General features: G+C 40.8%; 1 protein-coding gene across 10 annotated transcripts in view; it reads left to right on the top strand.

Moving 5' to 3' along the window:
- The first annotated feature begins 610 nt into the window (after positions 1-610).
- susd1 (sushi domain containing 1) overlaps positions 611-19,284 on the top strand; it is a 32,026-nt gene continuing 13,352 nt past the window's right edge. For 7 of the 10 annotated variants that reach the window (XM_079815644.1, XM_079815647.1, XM_079815642.1 and 4 more), the window contains exons 1-10: positions 611-865; positions 1,262-1,424; positions 3,635-3,778; positions 3,956-4,105; positions 6,718-6,870; positions 8,568-8,747; positions 13,936-14,088; positions 15,786-15,965; positions 16,167-16,346; positions 16,435-16,614. In XM_079815644.1, the coding sequence (XP_079671770.1) occupies positions 1,370-1,424; positions 3,635-3,778; positions 3,956-4,105; positions 6,718-6,870; positions 8,568-8,747; positions 13,936-14,088; positions 15,786-15,965; positions 16,167-16,346; positions 16,435-16,614 (1,375 nt within the window). In that variant the 5' untranslated portion in view covers positions 611-865; positions 1,262-1,369. Of the gene's footprint in view, positions 866-1,114; positions 1,425-3,634; positions 3,779-3,955; positions 4,106-6,717; positions 6,871-8,567; positions 8,748-13,935; positions 14,089-15,785; positions 15,966-16,166; positions 16,347-16,434; positions 16,615-19,284 lie in introns of those variants that run through there. The other 3 variants (XM_079815640.1, XM_079815646.1, XM_079815641.1) reach the window with 2 other exon arrangements.

Raw genomic sequence — 19,284 nt, 5'->3', positions numbered from 1 at the left:
ATTCTCGGTATGATCAACTGGCCAGAATTTTGAGACCGCAGTAGACGTGATGGAGTATAATATGTTAAGAGCTCGCTCAAGTATTGGGGAGCTAAACCATTTAGTGCTTTGTAAGTAATAAGTAAGATTTGACATATATTTTACACACATTTCTATGCATAATTAGGTTAAAAAGCTTTTAATTTCAGCATCCATTTATCTTGCATGTAATGATGTAACAATGTTGCATACTACTTTTTGAAACCTTTACCACACTGTTTCACATACTTAAAAATATCCAGTGTGTACTGTGCAGTATGCCTTTGTTTTATATTCAGAACATAGCCAATCATCTCAGACGGCAGAACTGGCACATTTTCTGTACAGTGCTCATGAGCTCTTCATATGGCTCTTCAATGGTGTCTGTTTTGTACATTTGAATAAAAGCAGTGCATATGTTCACAGCAGCATACATAGCTCTTGTTTCTCTGCTGTCTCACTTGTGCAGCAGTCAGGTGGAGGAAATGGCTTCTCATCTCAGTGGAGGTTTCCGGATGAGTTGAGCGAGGGTGTGTGTGTGTTGTTGGGAGGGGTTGTGTGTGTGTTTGAGGGGTGTGTAAGGAGGGTGATAGGGCAGAGAACTCTTATCTTTCATTCCCAAACTGGGTTAACTCACAATCCACTTGATATGTCAGGCGCTTGTACGTTCATTTATTTGTTTTGTACTCTTTTTGTCATGACCTTATGAAGATGATGTCAGTTGTTGTTCTTATTAAGAATGATTCTAATGTGACATTTTGGGAAGGAACTTAATTTTGTTTTATTTAAAGTAGGTTCTTTTTTTGTGCATCAGAAATATGTAGACCAGATCTACACCTCCAAAAAGGTAAGACGATGAATTTAATGTTATTAGTAGCCAACTTTAATCATACATGATAAAATATGTAAACAAAATGACACAGATAACACAAAGGATTTTTTTAATAGATAACCCATCAGCGGAAATTACAGATGGGTGTATTCACAGCAGTTTGGCAGCTTTCATAAACAGCAGCCAAAAATAGTCATAATCAGCATGTGGCCAGTGCTGGTGCAATTCCTGTGGCCATAAGAATGAGCAGGTTCCCTCTCATACAGAGCGACATTTAACTGAATGTGTCAGCGCTGATGATAATAGACGCTCATTACAAACCGCAGACCGCTATGTCCTTCAGAAAGCTGAGAGGAGATGTGCTTGACCTCAACTAACCGTTCTTCCCCACTCATTCACCACTATCAACAGAGTTCAGAATGGAGGAGGAGGGTCTTTAGGGGGAAATTAGGAGAAATGTGGAACAGAACAGTGATGCATTGAGTTCGCAAGAGGAGAGGAGAGGAGAGAAAAACAGCGATGACTGTCAAAAGAGTGGCCTTATGCTTCCTGATGATTCAAAGCATCTTTAAAGGTCAGTATCAAACAATTATAGGTGACTTTATTCCAATCGCAATTTTCAAATAGTTACAAGAGATTTAAAATAAAATGATTTAATCCTTGAATTAATAATATTATGCAACTATTGATTGTCCATTGATCCATGTATATTCCATATTATGTTTAGTATATTAACAGTACATCCAATCTTAAGAGTGAAAATACTTTTGTAGCTTTTCTAATATAATTATTTCATTACAAATTATATTATCAGGATAACAATTAGTGTTAATTCAGTTGATGAACATGAATTTGATCAAGTATTTGGTTTGCAGTTTGCTTTAACCTGATGAGCATCCACCATGTTTTTACCATCTCAATTAATGTCACTAATCTTCCTAGAAATTGTGCAGAATTGTATATATTTCTTATTTATATTTTGGTAAAAATTTTTATATTTAATGTATTACCCACACACACACACACACAAACAAACACACATATATACACTTTATTGCCAGAACTATTGGGACACCCCTTAAAATCATTGAATTCAGGTGTTCCAATCACTTCCATGGCCACAGGTGTATAAAATCAAGCACTAGGCATACAGACGCTTCTACAAACATTTGTGTAAGAATGGGTCGCTCTCAGTGAATTCAAGTGTGGTACCGTGATAAGTTGCCACCTGTGCAATAAGTCCATTCGTGAAATTTTATCACTACTAAATATCCCATGGTCAACTGTTAGTGGTATTATAACAAAGTGGAAGCAATTGGGAACTTGCGTTCTGCCAGTGAACGATGCCTTGTGGTGCCATACCAGAGAGGCATGAAATCGCTCTCACGGACCTTTTCCTGGACCGTTCCCAACTGGTGCAATGACCTGCCCATCTCAATTCGTGCGGCCGAGTCTGTAGCCATTTTCAAAAAACGTCTAAAGACACATCTTTTCCAGCAACACCTGACCGATCGAGAATAGCACTTATCATTCTATTCATTGTCTGTCTGTCTAATTTATTTATTAAAAAAAAATTCTGTTCTGTGCTAGATTAACTGAGACTTGTTACAGCACTGGCATATTGTTGATATTGTTGCCCTTGGACTGCTCTAGCTGCTTCTATTGCCCTCATTTGTAAGTCGCTTTGGATAAAAGCGTCTGCTAAATGACTAAATGTAAATTGGGAATAACAGCAACTCAGCCACGAAGTGGTAGGCCATGTAAAATCACAGAGAGGGGTCAGCACATGCTGAGGCGCACAGAGTCAATAGCCACAGACCTCCAAACTTCGTGTGGCCTTCAGATTAGCTCAAGAATAGTGTGTAGAGCTTCATGGAATGGGTTTCCACGGCCGAGCAGCTCATCCAAGCCTTACATCCCCAAGTGCAAAGCAAAGCGTGGGATGCATTGGTGTAAAGCTCGCCGTCACTGGACTCTAGAGCAGTGGAGACGTTCTCTGGAGTGACGAATCACGCTTCTCTTTCTGGTAATCCGATGAATGAGTCTGGGTTCGGTGGTTGCCAGGAGAACGGTACATGCCTGACTGCATTTTGCCAAGTGTAAAGTTTGGTGGAGGGGGGGATTATGGTGTGGAGTTGTTTTTCAGGGGTTGGGCTTGGCCCCTTAGTTCCAGTGAAAGGAACTCTTAATGCTTCAGCATACCAAGACATTTTGGACAATTCCTTGCTCACAACTTTGTGGGAACAGTTTGGGGATGGCCCTTTCCTGTTCCAACATGACTGCGCTCCAGTGCACAAAGCGTCGGTCCATAAAGACATGGATGAGTGAGTTTGGTGTGGAGGAACTTAACTGGCCTGCACAGAGTCCTGACCTCAACCCGATAGAACACCTTTGGGATGAATTAGAGCGGAGACTGTGAACCAGGCCTTCTCGTCTGCCTGACCTCACAAATGCACTTGTAGAAGAATGGTCAAAAATTCCCATAAACGCACTCCTAAACCTTGTGGAAAGCCTTCCCAGAAGAGTTGAATTTCTGTGAATAAAATTGCATCAATTCACAGAAATTCTATTTGGCCAACTGAAAAATTTAGATGTGATCGGTCACTAGAAAATTTTCAATTGGAGACCTGAATTTTTTTTTTTTACAGTGTACGGATTATGAATAAGATTTCATTAAAGTCCATGTAAAGGAAGGCTCCCCAAACCTTTTGGCAATATAGTGTATAGACACACACGCTTATAATGGTATTTATTTTTATTTATTTATTTCATTCTTCTCCTCAGATATAACAGTGAAGGCATATACAGTGGGTGTTTGTGCCTCTTGCCATCAAAACGCTACCTGTGATGATAAAACTGACGGATCTGGGGGGAAAGTGTGCAACTGCATGTATGGATTTGTTGGCAACGGAAGGACTTATTGCCAAGGTTTGAATATTCTGAGTACTGTTTTTGATTGATAAACAGATAGGCTATGCTATTTCATATTTTATATTGGTTTTAATAACAGTTATGACTCTTAAGGCAGGCCTGCCATGTATTGTATGTGGGCTTCTGTAACTACACAAATCTGTGATAACCGTATTTATTGCTCCGGTTTTACAGATAAAGATGAGTGTCAGCTGGGTAGAATCTGTGGCGATCACACCAAGTGTCACAACACGTACGGCAGCTATTACTGCACCTGTCTTTCAGGCTACAGCCCGTCCAATCACATGAGCACATTCATACCCAATGATGGAACATACTGCCATGGTGAGTTTTCAGTTCAGTAAATTAATGCATTTGTGGAGCCATATCATTTGGGCCCCAGCACATCTTCCCCATAGCATTGTTGTTTTGCTGATTGTACTTTTCAAAGAGATGTTACAGGATGGGTGTGAACATGTTGTGTCAAAAGTGATATATCCTGAATGGCATTATTTGCTAACAAGTTCTGTGAAATGTATTGCACAACTGTGGCTCAAAAATGTTAAACGGGAGTTGCTTCATGTGATATGTTTCAAAATACATTAAAGGAAACCCACTTCTCCTGGCTAAAAACAACAACAAAACTAACAAGCTAAAAAAAATATTTAAAAATGAGAAATTAACAGCACAGCACAAAAAAAGTCATTTTGATCTAATAACTGCCACATTACATGTTGGGGAAAATGTGCCATCCTGATTAACAGATTTTATAGTGATCATATTGAATAATTCTTTGAATAACACATTTTAATACATCTTATGCCGCATTAACCTGTTAACTCTCACCCCCCGTTCTGAGCATAGATCTGAACTTAAATGGTTGTAATTCATGAATGCTTTGGAATACAAACCTGTAGTCTCAGACGCTCAGCAGATTATTGCAGAAGTGAAAACTTCAAAAAAGGAAAGTATGTAAAAAGTTATAGAAGTTCACTGTGAAGCAAACTGAAATAAAAAAATATATATTTTATTTTACATAAAATATATATTTTACAAAATAATTTGGACTCTTAAATTTCTATAAAATCAAAGCTGTTATCACAAAAATTAAGCTAAAAGGTTTTAAACCAACGCAATGTCCAATTTAAAAAAATTTCACTGGATGCTTTAAGTGTTAAAGCTTTTGAAGGATACAGAATTTATGACAATTTATTGGACTATGATTAAAATATGTGAAATGGAAAAAAGTGCACTAAGTGTTAACTGACAGTTAACAAGTCAAGAAAGTGAAAACTTTTTTTTATGTCTATGGGCACCTTACAGGTTTGCTTTATGCAGATTTTACTCAATTGGAAGCCCTTGTTATATGTAAACATAATAAGTAAATGGGGGAAAAAAGAATAAAGTCGTAGCAACATGAGATTAAAGTTGTAATATTTAGAGAATATTATATAATATAAATCTTATATTGCTATGACTTTATTCTCATAATTTTCTCGTACTTTCTTGTAAAGTTTCTTTTAATTGCATTTTGCTGCACCTTTTATTTTTCATATTCTTAGATGTATTTCTTTATTCATGTGACTGTCAGTGTTGACTCGCTCCAAATAAGTGCTAAGCGATAGAGAGTACAAAGAACATTCTTTAATCATCATAACTCCGGAAACTACAGGGCAAACATAGGAAAAATTGCAAAACTCCACAATAAACGTAAACGAGACGGAACCAAGAACTGAATGAACTGAAGGCTTGAATACAGGGATTGTAGTCGACTTTAATGCTCTGCCATGCCGCTTCAAGCTTGACGTCGACTAGTCGCTGTCGCTGATCATGGCCTATAGAGGCTACTTTTACGCTCTGTTTCCAACAGTTACAATGACAAATGCATACTCGGAGAGTGCTCCACAAGATATGTTTGATTATACCATCTGGATTTTCAAAATTGATCGGGTGAATGCATGTTTTAAACAGCTTATTGTACATGTAAGATAATAAAAGAATGCGCTACTGCATTGTAACACACACACACGTTCAGACAGTAGCTCGCACATCACATGCTTACCATGCGCACAGAAAAATTCAGGAGCGCAGAAATGTATTGTCAACACTGTTCTAGGATTTATCAATAAAATAGCTTAGAAACTGAAAAGTTGTAGCATATATTTCTTCTATAAACCCACAGCTTCACTATTAGTAGAGAGATGCTGCAGGGTAGAATTAATTCACACCATAGACCGTAAAAAAATATGACGCAAAATATGACGACGCAACTTCATTCTCTTCCGCTGGAGAAAAGTGAAGCCTCCGAAGGTCCGAATATGGTGCTGACATCATGCGCAGATTTAGGACCGACTCTGCACAGGAAGTAGAGCCGTAATGTAGAAATGAAAGCTAAAGCTCCAATCTCCTCCTGAAAATCCACAAAAAAGTCTGTTGGCGCCTCAGTGACAACTTCACTTAGAGAAGCCGTCAATCTCAGCTGTCAATCATAACGTGTTTTTATAGCATCAAATAACTAACTAAAACCAAACTTATTTAAAAAAACGAACACTTGACATGAAATCAGCGTGATAAAAACTGCATAAAATGACAGAAAACAACTTTGGGAAAAAATTATATGAAGTGTAATTTGATTGTTTATTTGGTTGTTGGCTTATTTGTTCATTAATGATGTGACGTAATCAGTGACTAATCGACGTCAACTCAACTTTAATCACAAAAATGTCGACATAAAAAAACTGAAGTCGTTCAACTCCTCAAATACACTGAGTAATTAACGTAAAACTGAACAGGTGCGTAAATTAGGAACTATGGAAACTAATTAGCACAGGTAAACCAGAACCAAAATGAAACTAAACAGGCTTAGATTTACACGTTACAGTGGCACTAAAATGCTGTCATAATGGATTCTGTTCTGGTGATTTTCTCTCACTCCATGATGCTGTTTTTGTATATAGATCTAGACGAGTGCAGCGTCCAGGGGGTCTGTGGTGAAGGAGGTATGTGTCAAAACACAGAGGGAGATTTCACCTGCTCCTGTCAGACGGGTTACACAGTCCAGGATGGATCAGAACCCTTTAATCCAAACCGAGACGCAGCTTACTGCAAGGGTAAGAATGGGGCCAATGTCCTTTACATTAACACATCACTCTTTTGGTCCTCTAGAAATATCACCTGAACCTGAAATCTCCTAAACTGTTTTATCATATTGCAGCGGCAACGAATGAATGAATGAATGAAAAGATATGGTAGCACTTTAGTTTAGGGTCCATTTATACTCACTATAACTAGTTGCTAATTAGCATGCATATAACTAGCATTTGCTGTTTATTAGTACTTATAAAGCACATATTAATGCCTTATTCTCAATGGCCATATTCTACATCCCTTAATCCTGCCCAATACCCAATACCTACTAATACTCTACTAATGAGTTGACATGTAGTTGCAAAGTAACTTATAGGTAGTAGAATGTCTAAGGTGGACCATGAAATTAAATATGATGTAACTACAGAAGACTCAAGTTTTGAATAGGAAAAATATTTAAACTCTTTGGTCATTTTTGAGCGAGATACTAACGGTCTAATCAGATTCAATGATCTATGCTAAGCTATACTAAAAGTGCTACCACCAGACCCGGAGATCGGCTGAATGGATTCGAAAACGGTAAAACTCAACTGTTTGGGTGCTTTCACACTTGGTTCGATTGCCTGGACCGAACCCGAGTTCGATTGCTCCCCCCTCCCCCTGCTGGACTGTGTTCATATTATATTATTTGGTTCCAAACCGGGGTGCGTTTGCGTCATCAAAGCAGCAGCTGTTTACCCGATTGCTTAGTAACGACAGCGAGCGTGAAGGCGGCGAAATGCATAGTGTTGCTCACCTCACTTTTATATTTTAGTTTTTTTAACTGTTGGTTTTGTTTCTAAAGCTTCAGTACCTAATGGCACTTGCGTCTATATGCCGCAAATGTACTGCAAATGCTCTAAAAAACGCTGAAGACGAGCAGAAATAAGATTTACAGCTCTCTGCTTGCAGTATGTCAGTCATGCTCGTCAGGAAAATGAGTGAAACACACACAAACACACATTTTTATCAAATCATACGTCATTAATAGCGGTTCACTTCCGCGATTTAGTACGATTGCGTTCACATCAGCAGCGAACCGTACCGGAGTTCACATGAACCGTACCCCAGACCACCCTTTTTAAGCGAACTCTGGTACGGTTCGCGGGTGCGCACCCGAGTTCGGAAGACCGTGTTCACATCATCCAAACGTAGCGAACTCTGACATCAATCGAACCCAGGGTGCGCACCAAAACTGTTAGTGTGAAAGCACCCTTTAACTCTAGGGGAGTTGGAAAATGAGCCTATTTTCAAAAAAAATGTAATGTTCCTTTAAACAGTCAAATACACACAAAATGCCGTTCTTGGCGAGTATTCAAGTAAACACAGTCAGGTATGTTTTAAGTGAACGTAAACGGTTGAGAGAGAAAACGCATGTGTAACAGTGCAATGGATATTAGTGCGTAAGGTCTTAAAGTGACAGCAGCCTAACATTCCTGCTGCTAAGTTCTGAGATAATAATATTAAAAATATATATACCGGTATGGCAGTTTTTCCCCTTGGTATCGATGTCAAAACTGTGGCCAGTGAAAATGCTGAGTGGCTTGTAACTTTGGAAAACCACTAGCCACAGTGACTGGTGAGCAAAAAAGTTGATGTCAAACCCTGGATATTGATGTTAAAATTAACGTTAAATTCGCTTGAAGTAACGGATCTGTTTTTGTGTGTATGGTTTGTATAGTGATAGATTGCGGGTCTCCTCCTTCAGTCCTCCACGCCGAGCAGCTCTCCCCCACTATCACACACTACAGCAGTGAACTCCAGTTCAGCTGCAAGGAGGGATTTCAGTGGAGGACAGGACAGAATTCATCCATCTGTGGTCTGGATGGAAAGTGGCATGGGCCAAGTTTGGTCTGTGAAGGTACTATTTACATTTGAGCATAAAATATCTGCCAGATATCACATTTCGGTGTCTGACACAGCAATTTCAACACATTTTGCTTCCATAATTTGATGTATATCAGACTGAAATGGGATGCATGGGATTACACACACAGGCTTATACAAATTCATTGCATATTGTACTTTCACCTGACATCAAATATAATACATTTCTACATAGAAGTGGACTGTGGGGAACCTCATGTTATGCCTCAGTCAAAAATGGTTTGGAATAACATCTCTCGAATGGGATCATTGGCGCTGTATGTGTGTGACCCACAGTTTTATAACAGTGGACGTGAGAATGTGTCAGTATGTTCTGCTCATGGGACATGGAGCCGTCCAGACTTCCAGTGTGAAGGTATCTGCTTCTGTTTATTATGTCGACAGAAATATGACAGCGTATCTCAAGCAACGAATCTGTTGAGAGATTGTTAATGTGTGTTTAGAGATACAATGCGGTTCTCCTCCGGTCCTGCCTCACTCAGTGTTTGTCACATACCTGTCTTGTCCTGTGCAGCACATGTGGTGGTTTGTTATTTTCCGTCCTAGTCTAGTTCCCACCCTCCTTGTTATCTTGTCATTGGTTTAATTTGCCCCACCTGTGTTCCCTAATCACCTGCCTCATTTGTACCCTTTAAATAGTTCCCTTGTGTTCTCAGTCCTTGTCGGTACGTTGTTCTGTCTACGTCTCCCTTCTCTGTGATCCCTTGGTATGTTCAAGTTATTCAGTTTTCTGTTATGTTATGTTTTTTCCCCCCTCGTGGGTTTTTTGGTTTTGTTTATGTTTATTTTATATTAAAAATCATTCCTTCGCGCACATGAGTCCTCACTTTAGTTTTCTTTAAGTTTCACGTGACATAACGTACCGACCATGTCAAGGACTCAGCGCAGGAATTCACGTCACCCACCAGCACCCACTGTCTCGTGCCCTCATTATGAGCGCATTCGCCGGTTTCAGTCTTTAGCGTCCCTCCGCCAACAAGGGGCAGATTTGAGGAGCTTTGCAGCCGAATTCCTGAGAGTGGCGGAGGGATTGAGAATGAATGAAGAGTCTCTTAAGGACTTGTTCTTTTACGCTCTCGATAAGCCTATGGACTGGATACTTAGGAGTGCGTATGAGAGGTGTTCATTCGAGACAATGGTGGAGGGGCTCGCTCGTATGCAGGAACGAGAGGCCAGGGAGAGGAGAACCATTCCGGTGGACCCTATTCCAGTTGACTCGGTTCCGATGGACTCGGTGCCGGCGGACTCGGTGCCGGTGGACTCTGTTCCGGTAGACCCAGTACCAGTGGTCTCTAAGCGGAGAAGGAGAAGGAAGGCTCTTTCTGTGGCGGTCCCAGTGGTCCCCGTTCCGGTGGTTCCTGTGCCGGTGGATCGTGTTCCGGTGGTCCCTGTTCCGGTGGTCCCTGTTCCGGTGGATCGTGTGCCGGTGGTCCCTGTGCCGGTGGATCGTGTGCCGGTGGATCGTGTTCCGGTGGTCCCTGTTCCGGTGGTCCCTGTTCCGGTGGTCCCTGTTCCGGTGGATCGTGTGCCGGTGGATCGTGTTCCGGTGGTCCCTGTTCCGGTGGTCCCTGTGCCGGTGGATCGTGTTCCGGTGGATCGTGTTCCGGTGGTCCCTGTTCCGGTGGTCCCTGTTCCGGTGGTCCCTGTGCCGGTGGATCGTGTGCCGGTGGTCCCTGTTCCGGTGGTCCCTGTGCCGGTGGATCGTGTGCCGGTGGTCCCTGTGCCGGTGGATCGTGTTCCGGTGGATCGTGTTCCGGTGGATCGTGTTCCGGTGGATCGTGTGCCGGTGGATCGTGTGCCGGTGGATCGTGTGCCGGTGGATCCTGTGCCGGTGGTCCCTGTGCCGGTGGTCCCTGTGCCGGTGGTCCCTGTGCCGGTGGTCCCTGTGCCGGTGGTCCCTGTGCCGGTGGATCCTGTTCCGGTGGTCCCTGTTCCGGTGGATTGTGTGCCGGTGGTCCCTGTGCCGGTGGTCCCTGTGCCGGTAGATCGTGTTCCGGTGGTCCCTGTGCCGGTGGTCCCTGTGCCGGTGGTCCCTGTGCCGGTGGTATCAGGGACGGCGGACACTGCTGTGCCGGAGGTGCCGATCGGGCGCCCCGCACCGCCCCGGCGCCCTGCTCTTCCCGCGCCGCCCCGGCTCCCTGCTCTTCCCGCACCGCCTCGGCGCCCTGCTCTTCCCGCGCCGCCCCGGCGCCTGGCTCTTCCCGCGCCGCCCCGGCGCCCTGCTCTTCCCGTGCCGCCCCGGCGCCCTGCTCTTCCCGCGCCGCCCCGGCGCCCTGCTCTTCCCGCGCCGCCCCGGCGCCCTGCTCTTCCCGCGCCGCCTGAACTCTGCTGGCCACCCTGGCCGTTCCGGCCGCCTGAACTCTGCAGGCCGCCTGAACTCTGCTGGTCACCCCGGCCCCCCCGGCCGCCTGAACTTTTTGTGATCCTCGTCTCTCCCTTGTTTTCCCCTTCCTTTTCTGTTTCCCCCTTGTCTGTGCTTCCCGTCCCGCCCAGGTCTGTCCTTCCCGTCCCGCCCAGGTCTGTCCCTCCCGCCCCGCCATGGTCCGTCCCCCCCGCCCCGCCCTGGTCCGTCCCCCCCGCCCCGCCCTGGTCCGTCCCCCCCGCCCTGGTCCGTCCCCCCCGCCCCGCCCCGCCCTGGTCCGTCCCTCCCGTCCCGCCCTGGTCCGTCCCTCCCGCCCCGCCCTGGTCCGTCCCTCCCGTCCCGCCCTGGTCCGTCCCTCCCGTCCCGCCCTGGTCCGTCCCTCCCGTCCCGCCCTGGTCCGTCCCTCCCGTCCCGCCCTGGTCCGTCCCTCCCGTCCCGCCCTGGTCTGTCCTCCCGGTCCTGCCCTGTTCTTGTGGAGCGTCTGGTAGCCGCTCCTTAAGGAGGGGGTAATGTCACATACCTGTCTTGTCCTGTGCAGCACATGTGGTGGTTTGTTATTTTCCGTCCTAGTCTAGTTCCCACCCTCCTTGTTATCTTGTCATTGGTTTAATTTGCCCCACCTGTGTTCCCTAATCACCTGCCTCATTTGTACCCTTTAAATAGTTCCCTTGTGTTCTCAGTCCTTGTCGGTACGTTGTTCTGTCTACGTCTCCCTTCTCTGTGATCCCTTGGTATGTTCAAGTTATTCAGTTTTCTGTTATGTTATGTTTTTTCCCCCCTCGTGGGTTTTTTGGTTTTGTTTATGTTTATTTTATATTAAAAATCATTCCTTCGCGCACATGAGTCCTCACTTTAGTTTTCTTTAAGTTTCACGTGACAGTGTTGTTCTGGAACGGTGTCAGTAAGATTGGTTCTGTGGCTCTGTATAACTGTGTAACTGGATATCACAGTTTGGATACAGGAAATGTGTCCGTGTGTAAAACCGACGGTCAGTGGAGTAACCCAGACTATTCTTGTGAAGGTACAGAGATTTTTTTTTTAATGTTTAAAGAAAGTTTTAAAGGCATAGTTCACCAAAAAAAATTACATTGTCACAATTTTTTATTTATTGTTTTCATATCCAGGCTGCTCTTGTCCATACAATGAAAGGGAGACACTGCAAAAAATAATACAAATAAACATTCTTAAATCAAGATACATTTACTTGAGAGGAAAAATCACATCAGATATTAGTTTTTTCTGAAAAAAGGATCAAAATGAGTGTGATATTTTGTCTTGTTTCAAGCATAAACTTACTTAATTTTGATAAATATGTCATAAAACAAGACTTAATATCTTTAGTCATTTTGCTTCTTAAGTAAATGTCTTGATTTACAAACGTTTAGATATTTGTGCTGGAAAATAAGATAAAAATACAGAGGAAGAACATAATTTTTGCCAGTATAGTCTTCACACAAATCACTAAACAAGTATCACAAAAGTAGTACTTAACACGTGCTATTGTTCAGATCTTCTGCAGACAAAAGAAGTGCTTTGTGTGTGATTCTGCAAAATTTTACTTGGTGAATTGAAAAACAAAAAACAATGTAATTTGTTAACACTGAAGTCACACCTGTTGTGCCTTTTATGCTGCTTTTATGGTGCATTTTCTATGAACTTTTTACAGCTTGACAGTAAAAATCACTGTTCTCTTTTGCTGTATGGAAAAGAGCAGTTTTGTGCTCCATGGAAGAATGAAAGTCATAAAATAAATAATGATTGGTAACACTTTCGGTAACTTTGCAACGGGCATACATTAGAGTATTAGTAGACTTTCAGCTAAATATCTGCTAATACTTTTTTTCCAATGCTTCCCAACAGAGCATCAAAAGACATTCTACTGACTATAAGTAACTTTACAACTGCATGTCAACCAATTCTACTAACCCGAACCCGAACCCTAACACCTAACCCTAATCTAATAGCCTACTAATAATCTAATGAGAGTTAGTTGACATGTAGTTGTCAGGTTACTAATAGAATGTCTAAAGATGACTATCCAAATCAAATTTAACCTAATGTTTATTTTTTGGGCTGAATTATGCCTTTATCTGCATGCATTTTTATTTAGATGGTTGAATGTGATGTACTTTTGGGTTATTAATCATAAATTGTGATCCAGTGCAGACGAGATGCAATGGTGTGCATAGTAGCATTTACTATTTGAATCTTTGGCACAAAAAGTGTTGTCTTTTGCTTTTATGATGGTCAGTTTTATTTCAATCCAACTTTCATTTGGTCAGACAAACTATATTTTAAAGGTTTATTGAACAATAAAATGTAGAAATAGTTGATATTACATAAAAAAAAATTAACTTTTTAGGTCATTTAGTACAGTATAAGCAACTTAAATACTGTATTGAACATACAAGAACATACATTGTCAAGTTTGGTGGTGAGGGCATGACTGTATTTATGTTTTCACTAGTGTTTTTGATAATAATTTGTTATTAAATGTTAATTATTAAAATTAATTAATTAGTCATCAGTGACAAATCGACGTCAACTCGACTTTAATCACATAAATGTCGACATAAAAAAACTGAAGTCGTTCAACTCCTCAAATACACTGAGTAATCAACGTAAAACTGAACAGGTGCGTAAATTAGGATCTATGGAAACTAATTAGCACATGTAAACCAGAACCAAAATGAAACTAAACAGGCTTAGATCTACACGTTACAGTGGCACTAAAATGCTGTCATAATGGATTCTGTTCTGGTGATTTTCTCTCACTCCATGATGCTGTTTTTGTATATAGATCTAGACGAGTGCAGCGTCCAGGGGGTCTGTGGTGAAGGAGGTCTGTGTCAAAACACAGAGGGAGATTTCACCTGCTCCTGTCAGACGGGTTACACAGTCCAGGATGGATCAGAACCCTTTAATCCAAACCGAGACGCAGCTTACTGCAAGGGTAAGAATGGGGCCAATGTCCTTTACATTAACACATCACTCTTTTGGTCCTCTAGAAATATCACCTGAACCTGAAATCTCCTAAACTGTTTTATCATATTGCAGCGGCAACGAATGAATGAATGAATGAAAAGATATGGTAGCACTTTAGTTTAGGGTCCATTTATACTCACTGTAACTAGTTGCTAATTAGCATGCATATTACTAGCATATTTGCTTATTATTAGTACTTATAAAGCACATATTAATGCCTTATTCTCAATTACCATATTCTACATCCCTTAATCCTGCCCAATACCCAATACCTACTAATACTCTACTAATGAGTTGACATGTAGTTGCAAAGTAACTTATAGGTAGTAGAATGTCTAAGGTGGACCATGAAATTAAATGTTATATAACTTCAGAATATTTATCATAAACTTATTAACATTAATACAACCCACCAACCTACCAAATGTGGGTGGATTTCAGCAGTGGCGTGTAACGCAGTCACTCCTAGAATTTTATATATAATATATACAGTTTTCAATTATAGTCTTTTAAAAAGGCATCTGAAATAATAAACTAAGTGCACACAAACCCATCTCCCCTCACTCACTCATTTTCATTTAATTTGAATATTTTTGCTGTTACAGGGCTTGAATTTTGGCGTGGGATTGTGCATATTTTGCATCATTTTACTCATTCCTGTGATTTTGTGCTCACACCCAAAGTGCACACACATAAAGCCTCCTCTCAGTACTAAATTGAGTTTGTTTTCGCTGGTTATTGTGTTTAATAAAACACTCCAACTTTTTTGAAAATAATCAAGGAACTTTTCTGTCGTACCATGGGTGCAGCGGAGCAATTATATTACGCAGAGCCTGAAAATAGGCTAACTTCCGTCAACACAGCCAACGTGACAACCTGCTTGCACAGAGAGCGTGCTGGGGACTATTTTCAGGCGCTGCGTAATATCATTGCTCCGCTGCACCCACGGTACAGCAGCAAAGCTCCTTGATTATTACGCAGGAATGAGAGTATAGTTCCTAGCCATATCGGCCTAGAAAATCGCAACTTTTCATTTTCCGTCGGTCTTAGTACATGATGTAACTACAGAAGAGTCAAGTTTTAAATAGGAAAAATATCGAAACTCTTTGGTAATTTTTGAGCGAGATGCTAACGGTCTAATCAGATTCAATAAGCTATGCTAAAAGTGTTACCGCCAGACCCGGAGATCGGCTGAATGGATTCGAAAACGGTAAAACTCAACTGTTTAACTCTAGGGGAGTTGGAAAATGAGCCTATTTTTTAACAAAATGGAATGTTCCCTTAAAGTTTAAACAGTCAAATACACACAAAATGCTGTTATGTTTTAAGTGAACATAAACGGTTGAGAGAGAAAACGCATGTGTAACAGTGTAATGGATATTAGTGCGTAAGGTCTTAAAGTGACAGCAGCCTAACATTCCTGCTGCTAAGTTACGAGATAATAATATAAAAAATATATATACCGGTATGGCAGTTTTTCCCCTTGGTATCGATGTCAAAACTGTGGCCAGTGAAAATGCTGAGTGGCTTGTAACTTTGGAAAACCACTAGCCACAGTGGCTGGTGAGCAAAAAAGTTGATGTCAAGCCCTGGATATTGATGTTAATATTAACGTTAAATTCGCTTGAAGTAACGGATCTGTTTTTGTGTGTATGGTTTGTATAGTGATAGATTGCGGGTCTCCTCCTTCAGTCCTCCACGCCGAGCAGCTCTCCCCCACTATCACACACTACAGCAGTGAACTCCAGTTCAGCTGCAAGGAGGGATTTCAGTGGAGGACAGGACAGAATTCATCCATCTGTGGTCTGGATGGAAAGTGGCATGGGCCAAGTTTGGTCTGTGAAGGTACTATTTACATTTGAGCATAAAATATCTGCCAGATATCACATTTCGGTGTCTGACACAGCAATTTCAACACATTTTGCTTCCATAATTTGATGTATATCAGAGTGAAATGGGATGCATGGGATTACACACACAGGCTTATACAAATTCATTGCATATTGTACTTTCACCTGACATCAAATATAATACATTTCTACATAGAAGTGGACTGTGGGGAACCTCATGTTATGCCTCAGTCAAAAATGGTTTGGAATAACATCTCTCGAATGGGATCATTGGCGCTGTATGTGTGTGACCCACAGTTTTATAACAGTGGACGTGAGAATGTGTCAGTATGTTCTGCTCATGGGACATGGAGCCGTCCAGACTTCCAGTGTGAAGGTATCTGCTTCTGTTTATTATGTCGACAGAAATATGACAGCGTATCTCAAGCAACGAATCTGTTGAGAGATTGTTAATGTGTGTTTAGAGATACAATGCGGTTCTCCTCCGGTCCTGCCTCACTCAGTGTTGTTCTGGAACGGTGTCAGTAAGATTGGTTCTGTGGCTCTGTTTAACTGTGTAACTGGATATCACAGTTTGGATACAGGAAATGTGTCCGTGTGTAAAACCGACGGTCAGTGGAGTAACCCAGACTATTCTTGTGAAGGTACAGAGATTTTTTTTTAATGTTTAAAGAAAGTTTTAAAGGCATAGTTCACCAAAAAAAATTACATTGTCACAATTTTGTATTTATTGTATTCATATCCAGGCTGCTCTTGTCCATACAATGAAAGAGAGACACTGCAAAAAATAATACAAATAAACATTCTTAAATCAAGCTACATTTACTTGAGAGGAAAAATCACATCAGATATTTGTTTTTTTCTGAAAAAATGATCAAAATGAGTGTGATATTTTGTCTTGTTTCAAGCATAAACTTACTTAATTTTGATAAATATGTCATAAAACAAGACTTAAAATCTTTAGTCATTTTGCTTCTTAAGTAAATGTCTTGATTTACAAACGTTTAGATATTTGTGCTGGAAAATAAGATAAAAATACAGAGGAAGAACATAATTTTTGCCAGTATAGTCTTCAAACAAATCACTAAACAAGTATCACAAAAGTAGTACTTAACACTCGCTATTGTTCAGATCTTCTGCAGACAAATGAAGTGCTTTGTGTGTGATTCTGCAAAATTGAACTTGGTGAATTGAAAAACAAAAAACAATGTAATTTGTTAACACTGAAGTCACACCTGTTGTGCCTTTTATGCTGCTTTTATGGTGCATTTTCTATGAACTTTTTACAGCTTGACAGTAAAAATCACTGTTCTCTTTTGCTGTATGGAAAAGAGCAGTTTTGTGCTCCATGGAAGAATGAAAGTCATAAAATAAATAATGATTGGTAACACTTTCGGTAACTTTGCAACGGGCATACATTAGAGCAGCCTTTCTCAAACTTTTTTCAGTCAGGGCACCTTTCAAAAGTGCATAAAATTTCAAGGCACCCCAGTTTAAAATATAATTTAAAAACACTGCACAACCCAAATTTAAATGCAAATGTCCTGTTTATTTAGACAGGACAGTAATGAACAGAGCATAATACGAACTGTAAATAACAATAATAATAACAACTTTATAGCAACTTTATAGCACCTTTAAAAACACAGGTTTGCAAAGTAATTCACAAAATAATTAATCAGAGACACAAATGCCATAAAACCGTAAGAGGCGGACCGCACAATACAAGAACCCAACAACAAATCCTGACCAGGAGAACTAAACTGAAGTGCAGGATGCAGTTAAAATAAAATAAAAAGTGGCAGACATAACAAAAATAAATAAAATCAGATAAAATACGACAAGAAAAAGATCCATCCATGCACCAGAGATAAACAGGAATGTTTTTCCATATAGTGCTTGTTTTCATCCGTGCCATATGCGCATGCACACACACCCACATACACCCACACACACAAAAAAATAATCCGCAACGAGAGATGGAGAAAGATCTACATGCGCGCTCACACAAGCCGGGGGTGACCACAATCAATGAGAGACTTTTATGTCATTTTTCCTTTTTTATTCAAAATATTCACAAATTTGTTAGATATGGCCTGAAATATCTGATATTCCGATTGTCAAATAAAAACAATTGGAAGTGTTTTGTCGTTTAAACACCTTTAAAACGATCGCGTTAGTTGAGCTGTATGCACGATGGGCGCCGCCACAGGCGCAGTTCAGACAATCGGATCTGTTGGATTTACAAGACGTGAATTCATCCACTTCTCCCAAAATACATAAAAGTAAGTGGCAGGTGAACTGGGAGAAGAATAGAGTAAACTTTAAAGTTACTTACACAATGTGTATCTGATATGAATAAAACTAATTACAATGGAAAGGATTATTATTGCCTCTTCATTTTTCATCATTGTGTATTTTACAAACTCTAAATGTATTGTTTTTTTAGTACGTATATGTATGAAACCTAAAATAAACATTATGTGGCTGAAAACACTGAAAAGTTGTGATATATGACAAGTCTGAGCGCGCCTGTCTCTGGCTCAGTGCAAGCCAACGCGAAAGCACATTTGATTTTACATTTGAATGAACGTGATGCACTGACCGTTCTAATCACATGTGTGAATGTGTGATCGTACGTGCGAAAGGGTTGAAAATAAGAATAATGTATTTATGTAAATTCAAATACATTTTATATGATATTTCAGATTTTTTTTAATTATTTTTTTTAGCCTATGTCATTTTTTGGCGGCACCCCTGACACAGTCAGGGGGCACCCCAGTGTGCCGCGGCACCCACTTTGAGAAAGGCTGCATTAGAGTATTAGTAGACTTTCAGCTAAATATCTGCTAATACTTTTTTTCCAATGCTTCCCAACAGAGCATCAAAAGACATTCTACTGACTATAAGTAACTTTACAACTGCATGTCAACCAATTCTACTAACCCGAACCCGAACCCTAACACCTAACCCTAATCTAATAGCCTACTAATAATCTAATGAGAGTTAGTTGACATGTAGTTGTCAGGTTACTAATAGAATGTCTAAAGATGACTATCCAAATCAAATTTAACCTAATGTTTATTTTTTGGGCTGAATTATGCCTTTTATCTGCATGCATTTTATTTAGATGGTTGAATGTGATGTACTTTTGGGTTATTAATCATAAATTGTGATCCAGTGCAGACGAGATGCAATGGTGTGCATAGTAGCATTTACTATTTGAATCTTTGGCACAAAAAGTGTTGTCTTTTGCTTTTATGATGGTCAGTTTACATTGTCAAGTTTGGTAGTGAGGGCATGACTGTATTTAT

Source organism: Gobio gobio, assembly GCF_949357685.1.
Source record: "Gobio gobio genome assembly, chromosome: 4".
Lineage (NCBI taxonomy): Eukaryota > Metazoa > Chordata > Actinopteri > Cypriniformes > Gobionidae > Gobio > Gobio gobio.
Note: the sequence above shows the minus strand (reverse complement) of the source record. Positions and strands in the feature narration are given on the sequence as shown.